We start from the raw sequence: 23,291 nt of genomic DNA, 5'->3' as shown, positions 1-23,291 counted from the left end.
TAACTTTAGAGAATATCAACATGGGAGAAATAAGTACATATTGAATAAGCTAACCTTTTTCAACTTACTCAGTTACCTTCAAATTGAAGGATTCCTTTACTGACTTCTGAAATGTTCCCTTTATTTTCTCTAAAATTTCATCATTTTTCTTTTTCTCTCTTCCTTATTTCAAGTTTAAAAATAACAACCATTTTTGCATTGTTTACTAATCTTTTTTCCTTAAGTTTTTCTTTTCATTGTAGTTTATATTAAAGTCATTAATGTACTAAATCATTGCATTCCATTTATATATTCAAAAAACTTGAGTTGTATAAAGACACAACTGGAGAATACTAAAACATGGTTTGCATAAATGAAACACTTGCTTAAGATTCACTTTAAACTTGGCCATCAGGTCCATGTCTCATATGGTTGAAGTTGCTGTGTTTATCCCTCTGATTGGAAAGTTTTTTATGTGGTATTGTATTCTGGAAGACCAAAGCACCGTCAGTACTGCCCATCTCTTAGTTGGATATTCATTGCTATCCTTATTATGTTATTTACTGATAACAGCACAGCATCCCTGTAGAATTTTGGGAAATGTAGCTGGTTTATCATTATTTTTGCAAAATTCTACTTTTGTACCTAGTCAATGTAATTTATTCCCCTTAGGCATGCTTTACCAGTTACCAGTTTTGTCATTGATAATCTTTTCTTCATAAAAATGAAAACCATATGAATTAATTTTGTGTAAATAGTTGACTTTTTAAACACATTTGAAAGCTATTCACTTACACATTTCAAATTTGACATTCGATATTTTAAGAAGAAAAGTTTATTTCTAACTAAAGAAAACTACAAAACTGCTTATATACCTCTGTCAATAATTTGAGTAGAACTTAAGGAACAAAGTTTTGGGGGAATATAAAAGGTAATTTCTTAAAAGCTTGGGTTATTGCAAATGGAGAATCAGTGGTACACATCTGTATATACTCATCTGATAGTGTTTTAAAATTAAGTATATGGTAAGTTATAATGTGATAGCTATTTTGGTTGCTTTAGTTTGGGGCTTTTCCTCCTTGGAACTTGCAGCCATTTTTCCCCCCAAGCAGAGTAAGAAATGTTATTTGGAGTTGTTTTGTTTTTGATAATAAACATCAGCTTGTTTGTGGACTAAATGAGCACTTATCTATGGGTTCCACCAATGTAAATGGTTCCAGTTTTATAGCTGGTTGTCATGAGTGTTGAAAATGTTGACTAAAATAAATAATTTGGCTTACTCTTTTATTACTGTACTTGTTTAGTGGTAACGTCACATTGGTATCACAATTCTGTGTAGATCTATGGAGACTTGATGATTTCTTTGTAAATAATAATTAAGGTGCTATCTTCAGACAGTTGCGCGAAACTTTTTCTCCGAAAATTTGTGAACCCAACCAGAGACCAGCAGCTGACAGGTTTAATTTTTCTTTGCCCAAAAAGCTCCTGTTTTTTTTTTCTTTTTTTTTTCTTTTTTCCTTTTTTTTTTTTTGTGAACAAGTTTTAAAACTAACTGCTGAGCCACTTTTTTTTTTAATTTTAGAGAAAAATAAATAAATAACACAAAGTGATGTTACCCAAGCAAGGCCTTCTAATAAAGGAGTGGTCCCCTCACCCATCCCTCCCTACCTGTGCAAGTCCTGCTCACATCAGTTTCCTTCCATCCAATTAGGCGACCTGGGAGACCCAGCCAGTACCGCCCAGACGGACTTCGGAGTGGTGATGGGGTACCTCCAAGAAGCTTACAGGATGGAACCAGGGAAGGTTTTGGACACTCCACATCACTCAAAGTTCCATTGGCTCGATCCCTGCAGATTAGTGAAGAACTACTGAGCAGAAACCAATTGTCCACAGCTGCCAGCCTTGGACCATCTGGATTACAGAATCATGGACAACACTTAATATTATCCAGGGAAGCCTCTTGGGCAAAACCACATTATGAGTTCAACCTCAGCCGAATGAAGTTCAGGGGAAATGGTGCACTCAGCAACATCAGTGACCTTCCTTTTCTTGCAGAAAACTCTGCCTTTCCAAAAATGCCACTTCAAGCAAAACAAGATGGAAAAAAGGATGCGAGCCATTCATCTCCTGTAGATTTAAAGATACCACAAGTTCGAGGAATGGATCTTTCTTGGGAGTCTCGCACTGGTGATCAGTACAGCTATAGCTCTTTGGTAATGGGTTCACAAACGGAGAGCGCGCTTAGTAAAAAATTAAGGGCTATTCTTCCAAAACAAAATAGAAAAAGCATGTTAGATGCTGGACCCGATTCTTGGGGCTCAGATGCTGAGCAGTCTACCTCTGGACAGCCATATCCCACATCGGATCAAGAAGGAGACCCTGGCTCCAAGCAGCCTCGGAAGAAAAGAGGGCGTTACAGACAGTACAACAGTGAGATACTGGAGGAAGCAATCTCAGTGGTTATGAGTGGAAAAATGAGTGTTTCCAAAGCTCAGAGTATTTATGGGATTCCCCACAGTACACTGGAGTACAAAGTAAAGGAGAGGCTGGGCACTTTGAAAAACCCTCCAAAGAAAAAGATGAAATTAATGAGGTCGGAGGGGCCAGATGTTTCTGTAAAGATTGAATTAGATCCCCAGGGAGAGGCAGCACAAAGTGCAAATGAATCAAAAAATGAATAGGAATACTGTAGAGTGCCAATTACTGTACAAACTGGGTGAGCACTACTGCATTGTTCAGCTGTCATTGCTTGCACCTAACTTCATTTGCTGTGACACTTGTTTCTTTGCAGATTTTGCATTGACTTGTGTGTACAGTGGTGAAAGGTGCATTCTGAATGTTGCATATTTTAAATTTTTCTTGTGCAGTATGGCTCGGGATATGTTTGGCCTTTTGCATGTTTCTCTACAAAAGAGAATTGAGTTACCTCACAAAGAACAGATACATGGAAGTGGACTCCTTGCCTGTAGAGCCTGCATGCTTTTCTTTCTTTGTTTTTTGTTTTTTTTTTCCCTTAAGTTATATTTACTTTTATTTAAAAAAATTAAAAAGGAGAAAAGCCCCCTTTTAGAAATCACCTCATACTGGGAGCTTTATCATTTCAAATTGGAAAACCGCTTTATAAAGCTTTTCATATTTTTTTCCTACAATTCAACTAATTGAAGGATTAAACTAAAGGAAAGTCTCTTAAAAACAATGAACCTTTGAATTTAAGAAAATTGATTATTCGATGATAAATAATTATGTGGGTCAATTCACATTCTGTGATTATCTTCTTTTAAATTTACTTCACAAATTAGCAATCTGTTTAGTGCTCACCCAGAGAGAAAGGAGGTGGAAATGTGCACACACACTACCTTCAGAAATGCTTGAGTTAATTACTTTGTAACACTACCTTTGCTGTAATTTTATTTGGGATTTTCTAAGGGTAGAATTTGGTCTCACCAACAAGTGAGGATATAGCCTTATCTCATGGAGGACGAGCTCCCTTCTTACTCAGGAGCAGTCAGGGTACATTACATAAAGCAGTAGAGGATGCCTCATTTTAGCAAACTAAGTTTCTTTGTATTCTTTAATTTTTTGTTACAGATTTAATCATGTGCTAACTAATGACTGTATGTCACTGCGGCAACTAATTTAAACTAGATTCAAGATCTGTTTTATTGGGGAATGGAAGAAATATGTATAATACTACAAAAGTGGTTTCTAGATTTTACAGCCTTGATAGCTTGCCCAGATACCCCACATTAATGAAGGATTTATGTTTGTGTTGAAAGAAAAAAACAGCACCCCAAGACAACCTACTGTGATTTAGGTCAAATTTCACTTCTGACAAAATATGAGTAGTCAAGCTCACTGGAGTTTGTTTTTAACTAATCCAGATACTAATACAAAGTGGGGAGGGGTTGCTTTTGGGTGTTCATTTGTTGCTTTGCAATTTTTTCTTCTTTTGGCATCCTAAATAATAACCCCTTTTTAACTTTTTCTGATATTTAGCTGATTTTCATGGTTGTTTAGCACACAGTTCAGGACCTTTCAGATCATGTTTGTAAAAGCACTCCATGAAGAACATTTAAGCTTTCCTTTGAGATTGGCTTTTAAAATTACAGTAATCAAATTTAGAGTTTATTTTCTATAAATTTTCCAAGAATAACTACTAACAAAGCCCATGACATTAATTTTGCATTGTGACCAAATTAAATTATCATTTTGTGCATAAACATAGTCTATACATACCACATACACCCTGTATTCAAATCTGCTGAGAAAGGTGGTCAGGCCCTTCTAAATGCTCAACCAAAATCACAACAAAAAAATCACTGGAGCTTTTGTTGAAAATAAAATGAAACTTGGAGTATTAGCTAAATTGAGGTTGATGGTTTCAGATGGCTACTGTGTAAGAAGTGGGTCCAGATATTCCCACAGAATAAATTCTTGCCTGGAAACTTTCGAGCAGTTAGTTAAAGAATAGTTTTCCCTCAGCAACTTATGTGTTCAAAGGTTAGGCACACCATTGCTGTTATTAAAATAGACGCACTGCTCATTTTGACATAGATTGGGCTTGGGTTCCTCTTTTGGTTTGGTTATTCTGTGTATCAGTTTAATCGGTGGGCGACTGAGCCTGTTTCCTCTTAATTTTCTAGTCTTCTCAACAAAATAATCAGTTGGGTTTAAAGCAGTATATGACTCTGCAATATTTTCTAGCCTAGCTGGAAGTTGCAATAAAAATACTTTATGAAATATGTGGTTTTCATCTGCAGTTAAGGAAGTTGTAGAAAGTTTGCTGAAAGCAAAAGGCTAAGCTTGTGAAGGAACACCTCCTTTGTTCCATGCTCAATTTGTCATACACAATTAATTGCAGCTGTGGTGCCTTTTTGTATGATGTTTGGGGTATTCAGTAGCCCAGGATTGCTGCAAAAAGGTCCTTGGAGCAATTAATTTGTGCTTGCTTTTATTCCCTCTCAGAAAGGCATCATTAAAGGCCCATTTAAAAATCTGGCCCTAAAAGTTCGACCTTTGTAGAGTTTTACTGTTCAGAGAGGTTTAATCCTTTGTGGTAGTCTATAAAGTGATGTATGAGTTGAGTTATGTAAATTTTGTCATTGTAGTGTACATGGAGTGATCATTTTACTAACATAAATATTTTCTATGTGTGTTTCAGTGGATGACAATCGAGCAGCAGAAGAATGGTGTGCCTACCCTTTAATGCTGCAGTTTAAATAAGAGAACTTGTATTGTGTCATTTCAGATTGTAGGCTGAGAGTTGTAAATAGTGAAAATTTGAGTACTTATTATTTGTTTTGGTTAGAAAGTGAATTTAAAAAACAAACCAAACTCTAAACTTTCTCAGATTAAAAGTCCTGAGACCTGAAGATTGTAATTTCATGTCTGTGAAGCTTTTAAACATTACACTTGAGATCAGTCATGACTTGATATTCAGGTAAATTTTCTTTTCCAAGAAGCTTTTGAATAAGCATATTTCCTCCAAAGGTCGGTCGGTCTCTCGCTCGCTCTTTCTTTCTCTTCCTTTTTTGAGTGTAGATTATTTTAAAGCACTAATTGCATTACATTGGTAACTGCAATATAAAATAGCCATTATTGTTTTGTGAAGCATGGTTGAAATTAGATAGTGGTCCCTTTAAAATTTCATGAGCCTCTCAAAAAAAAAAAAAAAAAACCTTAAAAAAAAAACAGAAAGCTGCTGAATATTTCAAAAGATATATATTTTACCTTATTGTAGGTTTTGTAAAGTTAGTTTGTAATATTCAGGTGCACTTTTAATGTTAAATTTTGTGTTCAGAGTTCCATTATACCATGTATTTCTCGGAGGTGGCTCATCACATGACTGACTGTCAGTCTTGGTGCCGCAGTGATCCCTTAATATTTGATTTCTCTCCATTTGCCACTATTCTGTATTGGCACTTTTTCAGTGTAGATACTCTTGTTTGGGGATGTCCTCATAAATGTGTAAGAGATCAGTCTGTTCGCATGCTTAATTTCTGTTAATCAGAGTTTTGCATGGCCCAAACAACAGTTGACCATTTTTATGATATGGGAAAGTATAATTCATAACTGTCTTCATCACTAAGTCCTTTCTTCTCAAAGTTTCTATTAGGCAGATGATGACATTATTCAAATTATATGATATTACACAAACTAATGTTGATTTTTTTAATGAGAAAACAATGATATTATAGAGTAGGAAAAATATAGCACTATAAAATCAAAAATTCTGTGGAAGGAGATCTAGTTGGTATTTTTGTTATTAACTTTCTCTTCTGAGACAACACAGTCATCAAGTTTGACAGTAATGTATTATATATCTTTGTTCAGTAGGCTTCCAGGTGACTGAACTGTGTCTGTGATGAGCTATACCTTTTTTTCTGGTCCCCAAGTACCATGAAGGACAAGGTGTCTCTTTCAGGAAAAATAATTTATATTTGTGTATAATACTTTTTAATATTGAGTTTGTTGTTATTCTGAAGTTTAGATGTTGCTTGATAAACCTTTGCTGCAGCAGATCATGAATATGAGTAAGGCTTTGTGTGATAATAGGGGTCCTTATGTGAAGTTAATTACTGTTCAGTTCTGGTGAGCAAGCTCAACAAGTGTGAAGTGTGTATTAGCTTTATTTGGTACACTTTTACTTTACAATATTGAAGTGCTTTTAGAACTCTGGTTATCTTATATAAAACCATTACCTCAACCAATTGGCATTTCCATTCCCCAACATTTTACCTGAGATATAACATGAGCTATGTAGGATCAGATAGTAAAACAGTAAGGCACAATGAAAAGTTTAGTCCCAATTTTCTGGAGAGAACTCTAAATTAGACAAAAACTGACTACCTGCAGAGGCCCATATCATAACTACCTTCTGTCATTAGGCAGTACACAGCAACCTGTGTGTTGCTAGTGAGCTGTGTCTTCTCCCCCTTCCCCAAGTAAGCACATGGTGCAAGGCCTGATTCTTAGCCTTTGTGATTCTCTCACATTTCATTGACCCATAATAATGAAGCTTGGATTCAGTTTGTTATTTTTATAAAACAAATTATTGAGTCAACCCAGTGTCAGAACCTGATACTAGTTTGAGCATTTACTGCAATTATGTTACAGTTTGGTGTTATTTTCTTTTAACAGTTATTATCCTACCTGATATTTTGAAACCATGTACTTACAGCTTTTATAATTATTCTTTTCTTTAACTAAATGTCGGGTTTTTCCCATATGAACCACCTTTTCTGTATATTCAGGTTGCTGTCATTGGTGATAGAATATGATAATAGACTGAATTGCTCTACTTATAGGAGACATTGGAAGTAACAGGTTAAATTTGACCTTCCCGAAGAGATCACAGGTTGTTTTCCTGGCAACCTTTTCATTATAATTAGGTCTTCATTGATACTAGGTCATCCAGTGTTATTAAAGACTTAACCTACAATAATTAGGAGACTGTTAAACTATAGATATTGTTTAAAAATCTAATTGCTTTCAAATTCTTGAAAAAGGAAAAAAGTATAGTTGTGAAACAAGTAATGTAACCCTCCAAATTCTTAGTTCAAGTTTTGGATTCATTCTGTCCTTGAGACTGTTTGTGAACATGGTTACTGAAAGAAAAACAGTAGAAATTCTTTGCATGTACTCTTGTCTCTTATTCCCAAATTAACTCGCAGTTGCCTTTTAAAGCAGCAGACATTAGCCCTGTAGCTAACACTGTAGCTGTGTGCCCTGAGTGTTAAGAAGGAGATTTGGGGGAGGGAGGATTGGGAAGTAGGAAGGAAAAGTTTGTAAACTTTAGGAAAAAACTGAAGATTCTGTCCTATAATACTAAAAGTGAGTCACAGGATAGATAATATGTATGGTAACATTGGGCCATCTTCATTTGATAATCAGAAAAGTTTTTTGATTGTTTGAAAATGAGAATCAAGGTTAATTAAGGTTGTTTGACAAATGGTAAAACAGAAGTTAATTCTGCAACTATTGGGGGGGGGTAATTTTAAGGTTTCCAGTTCATTTAGAGCTGAATCAGTAAAAGTTGAAAAGCAAGCACTTTTAGTTAATCATAGATATATTGGATGTAGCAAATATTTTAATCATAATATTTAATCTTTATTGTTTGAATATGGAAATGAACTCTTTACCCCATCTTGAACTGTAATAGAACAGGTTCAAGATGATCTTTTCAACACTGGAAATGACCCTACACACATACCAAATAAATCTAAAGCAGTAAGAAATATTTGAAGATCCATACCTCTTAGACTTTTTAGATTTGTCTTGGGAAAGAATTTATGAAACTATAACCAGTATTAGTGCAGTCTTGGGTTCCTTGTTCTGCATAATTGCACCCTTTCTCAGGTATGTCCTGAAAACATAAATTTTAAAATAATCTCTTTAGAGATTAGATTCTCAGTGGATAGTGTGTAAGGGGACCAGGGGAGGGGGGTGGGGGGTTAAACACAGGACACTGACACAGTAGAGCAGGGATTTTTAACACATTCAATAGCCAAATAGAATTCATTCTAGAATATTTTTACCCCCTCGGAATTAGTGAAATAACATCTATTATTTGGTAAATACCAGGTGCTACACTCCTAAACATCTTTTCTTTCATCCAGGTAACTTTTTTTTTTCCTGCTTGGTGGAAGGGTATATAGTAAACTTACTATCACTAGGAAAGCACTTGTCTGAAATGTTTAAAGTACTAGAAAGGGATAATTCAGCACTTTTTCTGTTACAACACTAAAGTCTTAATTTATCTTCAGAGTCTTAGGTACTGTAAGTTTTACAGTGATTATTTAAAAATATAAAACAACATAATACGGGGTCAGATTGCATTTATATAAATCTTATTTAAAAAAGAGACAATAGCATTTTGTACTTTGAAGCGGTTCCAAGTGATTGCCTCATTTTCCCCATTTCATTAAGCATTTCAGGCTTAAGAATTTGGAATTTGAAAGAAGGTGAGGGGAAAATTCCCCAGAATGGAAAATTATGTCAGACCATTTTAGAAAAATAAATCACTAGGAAAATGGGTAGGGATTCTCTCTCCCTTTAAGTCTTCAGGGAATGAGCAGTATTTAGAGTCTTTGGCTGAAATTCAAGCCTTTTTACTGTGTAAATTTTTAATATTAATTCACTGACATGCTTTTTACATCAGAGGACTGAAAATGGATCTTAATGTTTTTAAGTTGTGGAAGGGTATATTTCTAAAATGAGGGGGGATAATTAACTAGGTTAGTATACCAGCATTAGTAAGTTTATGAAATTTTAGTATGTAATAGCAAAGTGTTTGATTAAAAGTCTAATCCTATATTGCTAGTCGAAATTAGTTACATTCTGATCTAGGAAAGATAGAATCATTGGATATTGATATGCTGTGCTGTCAGAAAACCAGACTAAGATAGAAACCTTTATCTGACTCCCATTTCTTGCTTGTTCTGATGGGATGTATACTTTACAGCAGCTTATTGCTGCTTTGAGAAGAAATGTATAAACTACATTTGGAGTGTTTGAATATAATTCTGTATAACCTCCACTTTAAACTGTCAGACATTGGTATTTTATCAGTCCATGCTGTCAAATAAAACTAATGTTCTTAGGAATCCAACTTGTACACACTGTTTAAAAACCCTCAGGGACAGTTTACACACTATTCTCACTCAATTCAGGTACTTTGATGCTATTCTTAAACCTAACAGTGACTTGTATTTTTCTGTTTTGCTTTTATTTTGACGTGCTGGTAGCACATCCTTGATGAATGTCAACTTAAAAACTCAGTTCAGGTATCCAGGTATAACTCAGCCAAACAGATTTTAAAGCTGCATATAACTCTCCAGCACACGGTGCCTCATACTCTTATAGTGGCATTCTATATATTCAGTTATTACTACTGAGCAGATAATATGGGGGTTCCTGTTAACGGTGTAGTTTAAAAAAATGAATTGTGCATAAATATATAGCCAGCACATGCAAAACACCACATGCGCACACACAGTTAATCTATTTTTAAATGCCACTAATAGCCAGCACAATTAAATGACATTCCTTGCTGCTTCTGTAAATTACAACAGATGCAGTTCCTCCTCAATGTGGCTCTTGCTTCTTCACCATGCTACTACTAAATTCAAGCACTGGTCCTTGGGTGTCTGACCTCTACATTCTAGTTTATGCAATGTCTTTAGAGAATTCTGTGCACTGGCCACTGTGATGGAACCATTGGGCCAGGAGTGCTCTGAGTTTATTAGTAGTGATTCTGCCAAAGTTGGTATTATAATATGAACATGTAAATGTCAAAAAAGCTAGCAGAGGTCTAGGTCTACATATCAGCAGACAATTTTGTCAGTATATTTTGTAGCCTTGAAGTCCTCAGTGACAAGTTTCTTCTGATGTGAAGTTCTAATTCTAGTGTTTTAGCCCTTTGCATCATTAATATTAAGACTTGTCTACTGGGTTTCTTTATCCTGTAAAACTTGTTTTCTACAGTATAATCTGTGGTTAACAAAATTGATTACGCCTCTGCTTTAATATTTGATATCTTAACATCTAAAGGAATTCTCCATATATAAAACCCATAGCCTTTGAAAACACAGAAAATGGCATATTTCAGTTTTCTAGAAGTTCAAGTGTCATGCAACAAAACAGGAACCCCCTTTACTCTTATGGACCTCATTTCAATATACTGTTTACAGTTTTACGGAATTGTATAATTTAATATTTCTCTTGTACTGTAGTTTATATTTATTTACAGATTTTTTTTGTACTGTGTGATTTGAACTTTTTTGTTCCTTGCTATGATCAATGTTTATGTAGTAGAGCACTTATGATCACAAATTAAGTTTTTTTGGTTTGATTGCACTACATTAAATTTTTTAATGCAGTTCTGATTTTTGACTGGACTACAATAAGCTGTGTCTTAATGTATGTGATGAGTACTTAAAACTTTAATCCATGTGGTTCCCCCCCCCTTTTTTTTTTGGCATTGTATGTCAAAAGCGCTAGTTCTTTCGTGCATGTGTAAGATTTAATGGTTCCATTGTATTATTTGACCATGACATTTTGGATAAACATTCCCAGCTGTAATGTTGTGTATGGTAGTTCTCACTGGATGCTAGACTTTTCAAAACCACTATTCTTCTAATAAATTTTGTTGTGAAAAACTGTTTTAAAGAGTTGGTTTCTACTTCCTAAGATTTTAGTGCATGGTAAACAGAGTAATTTTTAATGATACATTCTTTTTAGATGAAATCTTACATAACTAGAAGTTGCTGCTTCAAAATTGTGCATCAGTATTTGGATGCAGTACTGTCTTATAACCTTGTGTTTACTAATTTGATACTCCACTACCTCAGTTTTCTTCATCAGAGTATTAAAAAATATTTTAAGTTTAACAAAATATATTGGTATTTTCATAATACCTTCTTGCCAAAATTAGTCTTTCATAGAAAAATTTTTTAGAGTGAAATAATGCTGGGATTGCTCATCAAAAACAATGATTTATCAGTTTCTGTTTGCTCTTTTCTCAAGGCAGAGTTAAAAAGCAATGTTCTCAATTAAGATTATTAGTTCTGATTCTTGGGAAGATATTGGTATTTCATTGTCCTAGGACAAGTAAAGAACAACATACATGTTGCTCAGCATTTGTGTTGTGGTTTTTAGAAACTGTATAAATAAGTTTTGTACAATACAATGGTTCCTATTTTAAAGTGATTAGGGAGACAGCTGAATAATAATGATAATTACAAATGATACAAAATAATTTAGAAAACTTTTCAAGGTCAGGATGTAATTAAAGGCTGATTGAAGTGATTTCTGATCATTTGTAATGGCATTTTATATTTTAAAATAAATCTGTTTTGGGGAGTTGGTCATGATTATCTTTTAGTTACTCCTTTTGTCTTACTTTGACTAGCTGTTTCTTTTATAGTCCCGTGCTTCCAATACTGGAACTTTTTATTGCTACTACGGGCTTGTTTATAGACTTCATTCGTTCCCTTTACTCAGCCGTGCCACGTGTTTGTAGAACATTTTTCTGGGAACCTAATTCTTTGTAAATTTCAAAGCTTTAACTGCTTTCTCTTGTCATTATTCTAAACGGTGGCCAGATCAATGTAGTAGGATTATAACCTAGCATCTCATAAATGAATTTTAGTGACTCTGTCTTCAAATTGATGCATAGTTTTTCAATTTCTATGACCTTATTTTTAAAAGACTTATTTCTTCTAAACCAGTTTTCTGTCATTCTGTTGATACTTTGGAATTCGGGGACCCTATGTTTTAATAAGATATAGCAATCAGAGAAATTGCTTAAAGGTAGTAGAAGGGACAGAAGGGAAGATGGTGTCATTTTCTATTGTATCTTTTCACATTTTGCCCCAAAGATTGTGAATTTTTGTCACAAGATACTTGGGTTCGAATGTTAAAACATTTCCCCAAGTCATGATGTTGAATTAATATAGCTGAAATGAGTGAGAAATCCTTTTTTTTAATAGAACATATTAACAGATACAATTCTTTTATTCAGAGTGTCTATCCTTATTTGCTTGGAAAAGATGAGCCTTTTAAAACACTAAGTTTTTATCTTCCAACTGTAAGTTCTTGGACTTTTGTTTTTGGGTGGGAAGTGGCGCTATGAGTATCAACCCAGGTTTATAACTGGAGTAGACAGGCTTTGCCACCTGGTGGGAGTTAATTCAGTGTAAGGGGTAGGAAGAGGCTTGTTTTCAGAGTTTCATGGAAAAGAATTGTACTCAAAACATTGCTTTAAAAGATTGATCTGAGTATAATTAACAGTTCAAGGCAAGATTTGTTTAGGGTTCAGTTTGGAAAGCAAGCAAAAATATAAAAATTTCTAAATACTAAATCGTCTGTTCTAGAGCTGTTTTGATTAGTTGTTTTAAAATGTCAATTGTACCCTTTTCCCAACTTTATTTGATCAGCAGTATGTATGTGTTAAAAAGCATTTGGTACTTTCGTAAAGATGATAGCTTTTTTCACTTGTAAAGTGAATGTTGGCATAAATGTGTTTTAGGCCTCAACTGAATCAATTAAAAATGCAGTTTGCTATTAAATGCACTAATCTCAAACATTTGGAAATATGGTAGCAACCCTTTACTGAACAGTGCAGTCTTTAAAACCTTAGATTGGATTGCTATACTTTCTAAGGAAAATACAGATCTGATTGTCATTTTAAATGCCTCGCAAGTTTGTTTTTATTATGAACTATGTGGTTGTGGTGATACCTTTGCAAAAAATGAGCACTTTTTATTCTGACTAGTTTTTTTTTTTTTTTTTTTGAAGATTATTTATACATACAAGAACTGGGGTACAGGCCAGAGTTTTGGGGGTGAGAGGATTTACCAGAGACAGAGCGGGGAACAGACAGGCAGATAGACTGAAACACTGCTGAGCAGTGGGCGAGCAGTGGAGCAGTGGGCGAGCCAGGAGAGGTCTGCGCCATGTGGGTCACCTCCCTGGCCTGGGATCAAACTTGTGCTGTAGTGGCTGTGGTGAGCTTCATGTGTTGCATCTTAACCCCTTGCGCCACCAGAGAGGCCCCTATTCTGACTAGTTTTAAGGTAGTTTTACTCACAATTTGCTATTTCAGAAGTACAGATTAGTTCTACCTTGAATGTTTAGCGCTCAAATATAGGGATCATTGAATATAAATCAGTCTTGGTCAGAATTAACCTTTCAAGAATACAGATGCCTGAGTCCTATACTACATACACTTGAATCAGTTTATGATTGAGGCTTGAACATGTTATATATTTTCAGAATGTAACAGGACATTTTGATTTGGAGGTGGTGGTTTTTGTTTTTTTTATTCCGTGATTTTATTTTCTAATTGTGAAAGGCATATAACAAAATATATCTTAACCATTTTTCAATGTGCACTTCAGTAGTGTTCAATCTATTCACATTATTGTGATCATAGGAGGTTTTGATTAACCAACGGATTAAACACAGTTGGTCTCATTTTAGTCTTTAATTTTCAGATGAAAAACACGAAACTTGGGGAGTTTAAGGGACTTGATTTCCTCATATAATAAGTTGCCCTTAATAATCATGATCCCTAACCATAATACTGATCTCCATATCACTTTATTACTCTCGACCTAGAATTAGGAATGAGGGGTTTTATCTGCTAATTACATTCAGTTTTAAGTAGTTAAGTCATAAATTTAGTTTTACTCTTGAATAAACTTACATTGCTTTTTAGGAAGAGAATTAAATCTGTCATACAAAATTACCAGTAAACAAATTATATTTGAAGCATACAAAACTTAATTGTTAAATAGAAGTAAACACTGATGACTCAGTGCTGCAGGAGGTAGATCTTGAATAGGTAGGGTATAAAGAAGAGAGAAAAGAATATGCCAAGTTTAAGAGACATTTTGATGAGCTTGGTTTAAAATCCTAGCCCCTTTACTTTCTCAGTACCCAACCTTGAACAAGTTATTGAACCTTTCTGAGCCTCAGTTTTCTTACCTATAAAAGGGAGCTTATACTGTCTACCTCAGAGATTTGTTATGAGACTTTAGTAAATGAGATTCTGTATGTAAAATGCCTAGCACTGTGCCAGGCTCTTTGTCAGTGTTGAGGATGAAAGCTAGGTGTGAAAGCACCTAGCAGTATTTAATTTAGTGTGAAGAGTAGGGAGAGAGAGAAAATCAGGATGAAAGTTGTGGACGATGCTGTTTGTATCAGTTAGGACTTTGGAAGTGAGGCAGATGAGCTTATCTTATACTGGGACTAGGGGCAGCCAGTCTTGTTTTATTCTTCAAAGACATAAAAAATATTGATACTATCTATCGTTGAAGTCTGGAGTACTGCTTTTTCCATATTTCTTGGTTCTATTGTAGGGGAATATTATCAAACTTAATCATCCTTTGTTTCTTTTCAAAACTAAATGGAACAAACATTATTTGGAAAGTAGAAGATATTTGAGGTTGAAGATTATAGTTACTTAGAATTTGCATTTTTATCATACAGATTTTTTTATGTTCAAAGTTCAGATTTTACATGCTTTGAATCTGCGTGCAGGTATTTGTTATCACAATGTGGTAGTTTGAATAGCAAAATGTAAAAGCCAGGTTTGGGGATGTATGCATGTATGTTTAATCATCAAAACAGGAGTTCTGTGCATTTCAAAATGATAAATCACACCTAACATGATTTAGGGATGTTCATTCCACTATCTATTAAATTGACTTGAGACATTTTTGCCAGGAATGACTTTAGCTACATAAAGATGGATTCAGAAGAAAATAACCAGGATAACAGGTTTTTACAAGGTGGTCAGAACAACCAGTTGTGATTTCATAGTTGTAATAGCTACTTAATGTGTCCTAACCAACAATTTTAAAAAGAAGTAGGTAGATACTACTTCACTGAAACTCGTGTGTCATACACATACAAACTGAGATGTGTGTACTGGGGTCACTGTAAAATGTGTTTCTTGTTCTGGCTATCATGACTGTTCAAAGTCATTCTGTAAACCACACTCTAGCCCAGCTTTTCTGGTACCTTATTAGCCTGCTCAGAACCTCTTGTGTACATACTTAAGAGCCTACACATTTGCTATCTGACTTGCAAAATCCCCTTCTTCCTGTCCCTGCCCATTGATTTGAACTCACTTTCATTGAAAATGACATTTCTTTTCATTCTGATTATAAATCAAAATGTTTTCTCTGCCCCTTTCACTTACCTTGAAAAATGTCTTAGAAAAATATTTTTCCCTGCGTAGTAACTTACTTGGTTAGTTTTTTCACCTCTTATACCTGTGTGAACTGAACATGAACTTAAGCAAGAAGCTCCCAAGTTAAAAAGAACAAAGTCCTTGACATCAAGAAGGTTCACAGTCCACTCAGTGGAGGAGATAGCCATGTCAGCCCTTACCATGCAGCATACATTCTATTTAATAAAAGAAACAAACTAGGAGAGCAAGAAATATCTCCCCCATGGATAGGGTGCTGATGAGGATGGAGTGTGTGTAGTGGGAAGTTGACAGAAGTTCTGTGCAAAAAAGAGACAACTTGAACTTTAGGGAGATGGACAGTTTGTGGTACTTAAGGCAAAGTCAGGAAAAGACAGGTGCCAGGAAAGTTCAATAGGTGTAGCTGAACTGGGCAGTGTATTAAAAGCAAGAGTAGTGGTAGAACCAGGGATAAGGATTGAAGTAGAATCAATTGAGTGGTGTGTATGTATGTGAGTGTGCACGTGTGTATACATTTATATTTTGTCTGTCAACATTCCTGAGTAAGAACTTGAATATACAGATGATTCTATTTAATTCTTTCCCACTCTAGAACATCTCCAATGGTAGCCTTGAGTGTTTCAGAGAGAGACGGAGTGGGGGATAGGTATAATGAACTGTTAATTCCTAAGCACCCCAGAGAGAATGGTAGAAATGAAAATACTTTGCTTATCCCTATACTTTAAATTTTAAAATATGTATACCTTCTGTAACAGTCGTGAATTGAGCAATTGAGAAGTAACATTAAATTTTGTCTGTGGTGCCTTAGAAATTATTTTTTTTGTGTTTTGTATTTTATGATGTGGTCTAGATTATTTTTTAGGAGTGCCATCATTGTATCAATGTTAAGTGATCACTATTTGACAACAAAAGTAGAATTTGTCATTTTTACAGTCCATGCCACGGATTTGTATGATCTCAGGAATGGAGATTAAGAACCTCAAGAGACCATGAGAAAAGTTAGGATATAGAATATCCCATAAAAGTCATGAAAAACTCAGAACGCTATCAAGTATCCATTAATATCTGCTAATATCAGTTTCCGTAGTGTAGTAGTTATCACGTTCGCCTCACATTTATATCTGCTAGTTTCCCTCTTCCTTTCACCCAAAAAGTAACTAGGAATTTTTGTCAAAAACATACCACTTTATTTCTTGAGAGGAAAAAAAAAGTTGTGTTGCTGCAATCTGTCATGTGAACTATTGATTGTTGTTTTCTGCTTTTTTCTCTTTCTGCTAGCTCCCCATGCCTCTTTCTGATTCTCCCCTCTGCATAAACACTGTCCTGCAAGGTGGTGGCATGGGGTTTTGTTTGAGTTTATCATTGTTGTTGTGAGAGAAATAAATTCCAGTTAGAGTGGAATCCTATCTGAACTCTTAGAGGCTAAGTCCCACACCAGGAAAACCAGCACAATCCTTGGCTTTTATTAGGCCTTGACAAATGTTTCTTTTCCTGCCAACCCCCCGTTTTTTTCCAAATTTTTTTATTTGACAAATTTGGCATGCTCTATTATAAATTTAAGGTGTTCAGAGTGTTACTTGATACATTTATATATGTAATAATTGCCTTTAAAGCAGTATTTATTGTATCGTTTATAGTACATTATTATGGATACTCAGTATACTGTAAATTGGATTTCTGTGGCTTACTTACAATTTGTTACAAGTTTGTACCCTTAAACCATCAATTTTATCCCTGCATCCCATGGTAGCCACCATCTTACTTTGCCGCGCCCCCCCCCCTTTTTTTTTGTGGGACCCTCGCCGGCAGCCGGGGAATGAACCGGCGCTACAGAGGCTGCGGGCAGCTCCACAGCTCAGCATTCAACCGCTGCACCACCAGGGGAGACCCTTTGCTTTTTAAAAAAAAAAACCAGACTTGATTACCCATTTGAGTGATATAATACAATTCTTTATATTTCTCCATCTGACTTACCCATTTAGCATAATGCCCTTAAGCTCCACCCATGTTGTTGAAAATGGCAAGATACCCTCCTTTCTCATGGCTGCATAATATCCCATTGTGTGTATGTACCACATCTGTTTTATCCATTTATCCACTGATGGGTTGATGGGCAGTTCTAGTTTCCATATCTTGACTGTTGTGAATTAACTGTGATAAACATGGGTATATATATATTTTATGAAATCTTGTTTTAATTTACTTTGGGTTGATACTTAGAAGTAGACTTTCAAGTTTATATGGCAGATCTATTTTTATTTCTTTGAAGGAACTTCCATATATTGTTTTCCAGAGTGGTTGAACAGTTCACATCCCCACCAACTGTGTATAAGGGTTCCTTTTTCACTTCCTCACCAACCCCCATGGTGTCTTGTCTTCTTAGTGGTAGTCATTCTAGCAGGCATGAGGTGATCTCTGGTTGCCCTTACCCTTCCATCAAAAGAGCATCATGATAAGGTACCTTTTCTCACCCTTTGGGCAATGAGCACCCCTATGTTCCATTTAAGTAGTGGTATTCTTTTAGTCCCATCATTGTCCTTGTCATTTAAGTTTCAAATTAATGAACAGTTAAAGAAGAAGATGGAATTTTAACCCCCTACCTGACAAATACAAACGCAAAATCAAACAAACAGGCCAGTCACATTCCGTTGTCATATGCTCTCACATAGTCCTGACCTTCTAAAATGTCACTTATGCTTTTAACATCTAGAGCTCTCCTTACTCTGGTTTCCCTAACTTAATGAGGCTAGTGATAGACATACTGTTTCAGTTCAAATAGGCCCTGGATGAAGGTCTTTTCATTTTATCTGGAATCATATTATTTCCTAAAGTCTATTTCAATGTGTTTTCTACAAATTTGTAGCTCTAATACTTATTAGATTATTTTTTTTTAATAGAGGCATGTTTTTCTTTATTTGTTTGCTTGTTTGTTTGTTTTGTTTATACATGCACTGGGTACAGTCAGAAGTGCAGGAGGGTGAGAGAATTCAGCAGAGCCAGAGCAGGGAGCAGAGCAGGCAGAAGGACCGAAGTACACTGCTGAGGGGAGCAGCGGGCGGCAGGAGAGGTCTGCGCGCCATGTGGGATCCTCCTCCGGTGGCCGGGGAGCAGCCGGGGATTGAACCGGCGCCACAGAGGCCGCGGGCAGCTTCGCAACCCAGCGCTCTACCGCTGCGCCACCGGGGAGGCCCTAGATTAATTATTAATTAGATTAACAATTTAGATTTGTGCTCTCACCGAATCAGCATTTATATAATGTTACAGCACTTCAGCATATTTCCTCCCCACACGTCCAGGACCTTTTTTTTTTGTTTGTTTTTAAATTTATGCCATTCACTGTCTTTGAACCCTCCCCTCCTTTTTTGTTTAAAAAAATACCAAATGGGGCCTTCCCTGGTGGCGCAGGGGTTGAACGATGGGCTGCGAAGCTGCCTGCAGCCTCTGCAGCGCCAGTTCGATCCCTGGCCACCGGCGAGCATCCCACATGGTGTGCAGACCTTTCCTGCCGCCCACTACTCCCCTCAGCAGTGTATTTCGTCAGTCTGTCTGTTCTGTTCCCCGCTCTGGCTCTGGTGAATTCTCTCACCCTCCCGCGCTTCTGACTGTACCCAGTGCTTGTATAAATAAATAAATAAATAAATCTAAAAAATATATACCAAATGTAATATTTCTGGTTTTGTATGCATAGTCTTATCTGGAATGATAGAAACAAACAAACAAAATGATGAACTTTCAAAAGTAAGTAATTTTTCATAGTTTCTTTTTTTATGAACCCAATAGATTTCTAGAGAGATGGAGTCATTGTTATGCTTTGTGACCCCTTGCTCTCACTTTCTGCTCACTAAGTAACTTTCTGATTATATTTTGACTTCCCAAGTACATTTGCCTATAGGGTAAAATGTGTTAACATGAGAAACATTGGTAATTTTATTTTTGTTGTAATTTAATAAATTTCATGACCTATTTAAATTGAACAGAAATAGGAGATGCCATATACAAGCCTTAAACTGTGTCTATCATGTTTAGATCTACTCTGAATAATAATCTTTTATCAGGGATTTTAAGCCCTGAGGTACAGAAAAGCTAGCAATCTGTGGCTCCATGCCCCATAAGTTTCCTCTGTGGCACCTCTTCTTTCTGCCAAGTGAGTTACTCAAAAATTTTGAAACTTTGTTCTACCCTGTTTTTAACGAACTTGATTAAAATACACTAAACCCGAAGCCTATTTATTATGTCGGCATTGCATGCCTTTTGTTTTGGAGCAGTAGTTCTTAACTATTTTTCTTTCCATGCCTGAACTAGATGCCATGTTGCCATCAGCAGCAGTGACTCGCTGAGGCTGAGACTCTTACAGGCAAGAGAGATGCAGATACAGCCTAGATTTGAACCCAACATGCATACACGCCTTCCCCTTTGATCTCTGGGGAGTAACAGTTCTCCTAAATTCCAATTTGAGAATTGCTTTTTCTATCTAAATCCACCTGAATTCCCAATAAATCCAATTTTACATAAGCTGGATTTCAGTTACTTGGAAAATCACCTGGGTGTTAAACTACCTAATTCTAAGAGGTCACTTGCTATTCTGTGATCTTAATGAACTTTCTCACTTTCTGTGTTACCTTTGCATAACCTGTTAACTTTTTTCTCCTAGTTTTTTTTGTTTGTTTGTTTGTTTTTTGGTTTTTTGTTTGTTTGTTTTTGTGGGACCCTTGCCGGTGGCCAGGGAAAGAACCGGCGCTGCAGAGGTTGTAGGCAGCCTCGCAGCCCAGCGCTCAACCACTGCGCCACCAGGGGAAGCCCTTTTTTCCTCCTAGTTTAATTCCATGGAAAGAAAACTTTGGTATTCAGTAGTTTAGAGTTTTTTGGTTTTTTTTTTAAGATTTATTTATTTATGCATACAAGAACTGCGGTACAGACCAGAGGTACAGGGGGTGAGAGGATTCACCAGAGACACAGTGGGAAACAGAACAGGCAGATTGATGAAAATACACTGCTGAGGGGAGCAGCAGGCGAGTCAGGAGAGGTCTGCTGCGCCATGTGGGTTGCTCCCTGGCCGGGGATCGAACTCATGCTGCAGTGGCTGCGGATAGCTTCATGGGTTGCGTCTTAACCCCTTGCGCCACCAGGGAGACCCCCGGTTTAGATTTTTTAGACACTGAAAAACAAATCTCCACAACCCATGCCCACCTTTCTTCAATGATTGATTGAAACATAGAGAGACAGACAAATCCACATACACACAGTTTTGTCATAGCCCTTGTGAATATTCCTATATCCGGGTATGATAGACAAGTGTAAAATAGCCAGTGGTAATAGAGAAGAGAGTTGTCAGTGGACTTATCCTTGAATATACTTACACGTACCTGCTTAAAAGGTCAGAAGTAAGGAATTACTCATTTTTGATTCTTATCTGGCAAACAAAAAAAAATGCAACTTTCATTGCCTTGAAGGGTACTGAATATTTTATTTTCTTATATTTAAAGAGAAGAAGCCAGCTAGTTTACAGATCTTGACTGGTCACTCTATATAAAGTGTGTCTCTCCCCTTAGCTTCCTCTCTCCTGCTTCCCTAGTACTGTGTGTGTGTGTTTTGCTATTATGATCGGCTCTCACCCAGACATCATTCACTGTCTCTCTTCACTTAGGAATATGTTTTGATCATTGGTGATGTTGCATTTGCCATCAGGTAGTTTTAGAGGTAGTTAGGGAGCAGATATTGGAGAATACCTAAATCCATCAGTCCCCAATTCTAGACTCCTAAAAGTGCCCTTGAAACTCCATGCCACATCTCTCCTCTCTTTGAGTTTTTACTCTAAGATGACATAAACATTGACCATCCTCCATTTATATTCACTTTCCTTCAGGCATCTGTGTTTGCAGTATTGACAAAGTAGGCGAGTTCAGCTGTGTCTAACCTCTGATCTAGAAAAACATCATTGAGTAAATCATTAAAGATAGGGTTGTGAATGTGAAACAACACATCATTCTTAAACTGGGCCACTCAAACTTTTTATGAATATTATCTTATCCTTTTACCACACCCTTAAGAATTAGGCTTTGAACAGAGGCTAGAAAGACAAAATGGTCAAGGTCATGCCAGCCATTTTCACCCAGGACAGAAACCAAAACTGACTTTGGTGGTTAGAAGTTAAGTTTCCCTCTTCTGCAGCCCTTCTTCCTGCTATTTAGCCATGGTGGTGAAGTATTTCTGGGCGGTAAATACTTCATTTAATTTTTACAGATTCCTGTTAAGCAGAAGAAACATGAAATCAAATAGATGATTGCAGAACCTGTGATGAATTACTGTTCTTGTGATGCTCTTACCTATTCAGATGTGAAGACGCACTGTAGTAACAAATCACAGAACTAGCAGGTAGTGTTTCCTCCTTAGGTGAAGTGGAGTGAATGGCCTACAGGACAGAAATGGGCCTTTTTCTAATTTCCCAACTCAATACCTAAGAGTATTCGAAATCAGAGAAAATGCTATATTTAGGCTCTATTAAACGCCTAAAATTGTGGAAAAATAACTAGAAGCAAAAGTAAAGTCACACTATTTAAAACTTAGGCGGAACTGACCTAACACCCATATTTTTAAAACATGAATAAAACAGTAATGGAATTAAAAGTTCTGAAGTTAAGGATATTTTTAAAACTTAAATATTCAAGTGAAATGAAATTAATCTAAACTTAGGTTCTATTGAGAAAATTGCTTGAGGAAATTAAACAAGGTAGAAGCTGGATAATTCAGAGGGACAGTCAAAAGTGATTTTATTGCTATAGTTATAAAGTTAGCTATTATGACAGGGCCATTTAATACCAACCCGGACAAAGGTTAGTATTAATGTGAAAGTTCTCAGATGTTAGTGAAGCTACTAGTGAGCGCATGCTTGTGTATCCAGCTCCCTATCAACATTTCACAGTCGCTATCTTATAAATGTCCCATCAGAATGTGCAGGCCAGACACACATACACCCCATCAACCATCAAGCACCATGTTTTTTGCCATAGTCAGTATTTCAGGCTTGGTTGCAGGACCCTTTGAAAGATTTTACTTTTGTTGAAGGTAATTGAAAAATTGCAACACTATTAAATTATTGAAACATGTTACAGCAGCAGAACCAAGTCTTATAACCATAAAGGAAGTTACATTCTACCTGTGGATTAATTACAAATTTTTTAGATTCTGTGCAAGCATCATTTTATAAAAAAGTACACCTCAGTTTCTTTCAGAACACTGACATTTTATTGGGGTATATGTCTGGATTTTGTGAATCTCCAGGCATATTGTTAATTCCAGACACTAAACCCTATTCCCAGAGCACAGCCACAAGCGTGTGGCAGTGTCCAAAAGAGTTTTACAGGCTTTGGTGGTGGTTTGTGCTTTTTGGTTGGAAAGAACCATTTATTGCTTTAGTTATTTTCTACAATGTGTTGCCATGATCTCTTAATCTTTCTTATAAGACCTTGGTCAACCTTGCCCCCCAGGTGTGGGTATGTGTGTGTTGCTAACATGTACTTAGAGTATATTCCTTATATTAAAAAGCTAGTAATAACCCAATTATTTATAGTCACCTATCAAAAACATCAGGAATATG

At 36.1% G+C, this 23,291-nt stretch overlaps 1 protein-coding gene across 6 annotated transcripts in view; it reads left to right on the top strand.

Moving 5' to 3' along the window:
* LCOR (ligand dependent nuclear receptor corepressor) overlaps positions 1-23,291 on the top strand; it is a 121,988-nt gene that overhangs the window by 82,698 nt on the left and 15,999 nt on the right. The window contains exon 7 of one of the 6 annotated variants that reach the window (XM_037495871.2): positions 1,691-8,411. The exons of 4 other annotated variants lie outside the window; for them this stretch is intronic. In XM_037495871.2, coding sequence (XP_037351768.1) covers positions 1,691-2,660 — 970 coding nt within the window. In that variant the 3' untranslated portion in view covers positions 2,661-8,411. Of the gene's footprint in view, positions 1-1,690; positions 8,412-21,914; positions 22,070-23,291 lie in introns of those variants that run through there. One more of the 6 variants, XM_054690309.1, reaches the window with a different exon arrangement.

This window comes from Talpa occidentalis, unplaced genomic scaffold (assembly GCF_014898055.3).
Source record: "Talpa occidentalis isolate TD23 unplaced genomic scaffold, MPIMG_talOcc4v2.1 talOcc4.8, whole genome shotgun sequence".
NCBI lineage: Eukaryota > Metazoa > Chordata > Mammalia > Eulipotyphla > Talpidae > Talpa > Talpa occidentalis.
This window is presented reverse-complemented; position numbering and strand designations above follow the sequence as displayed.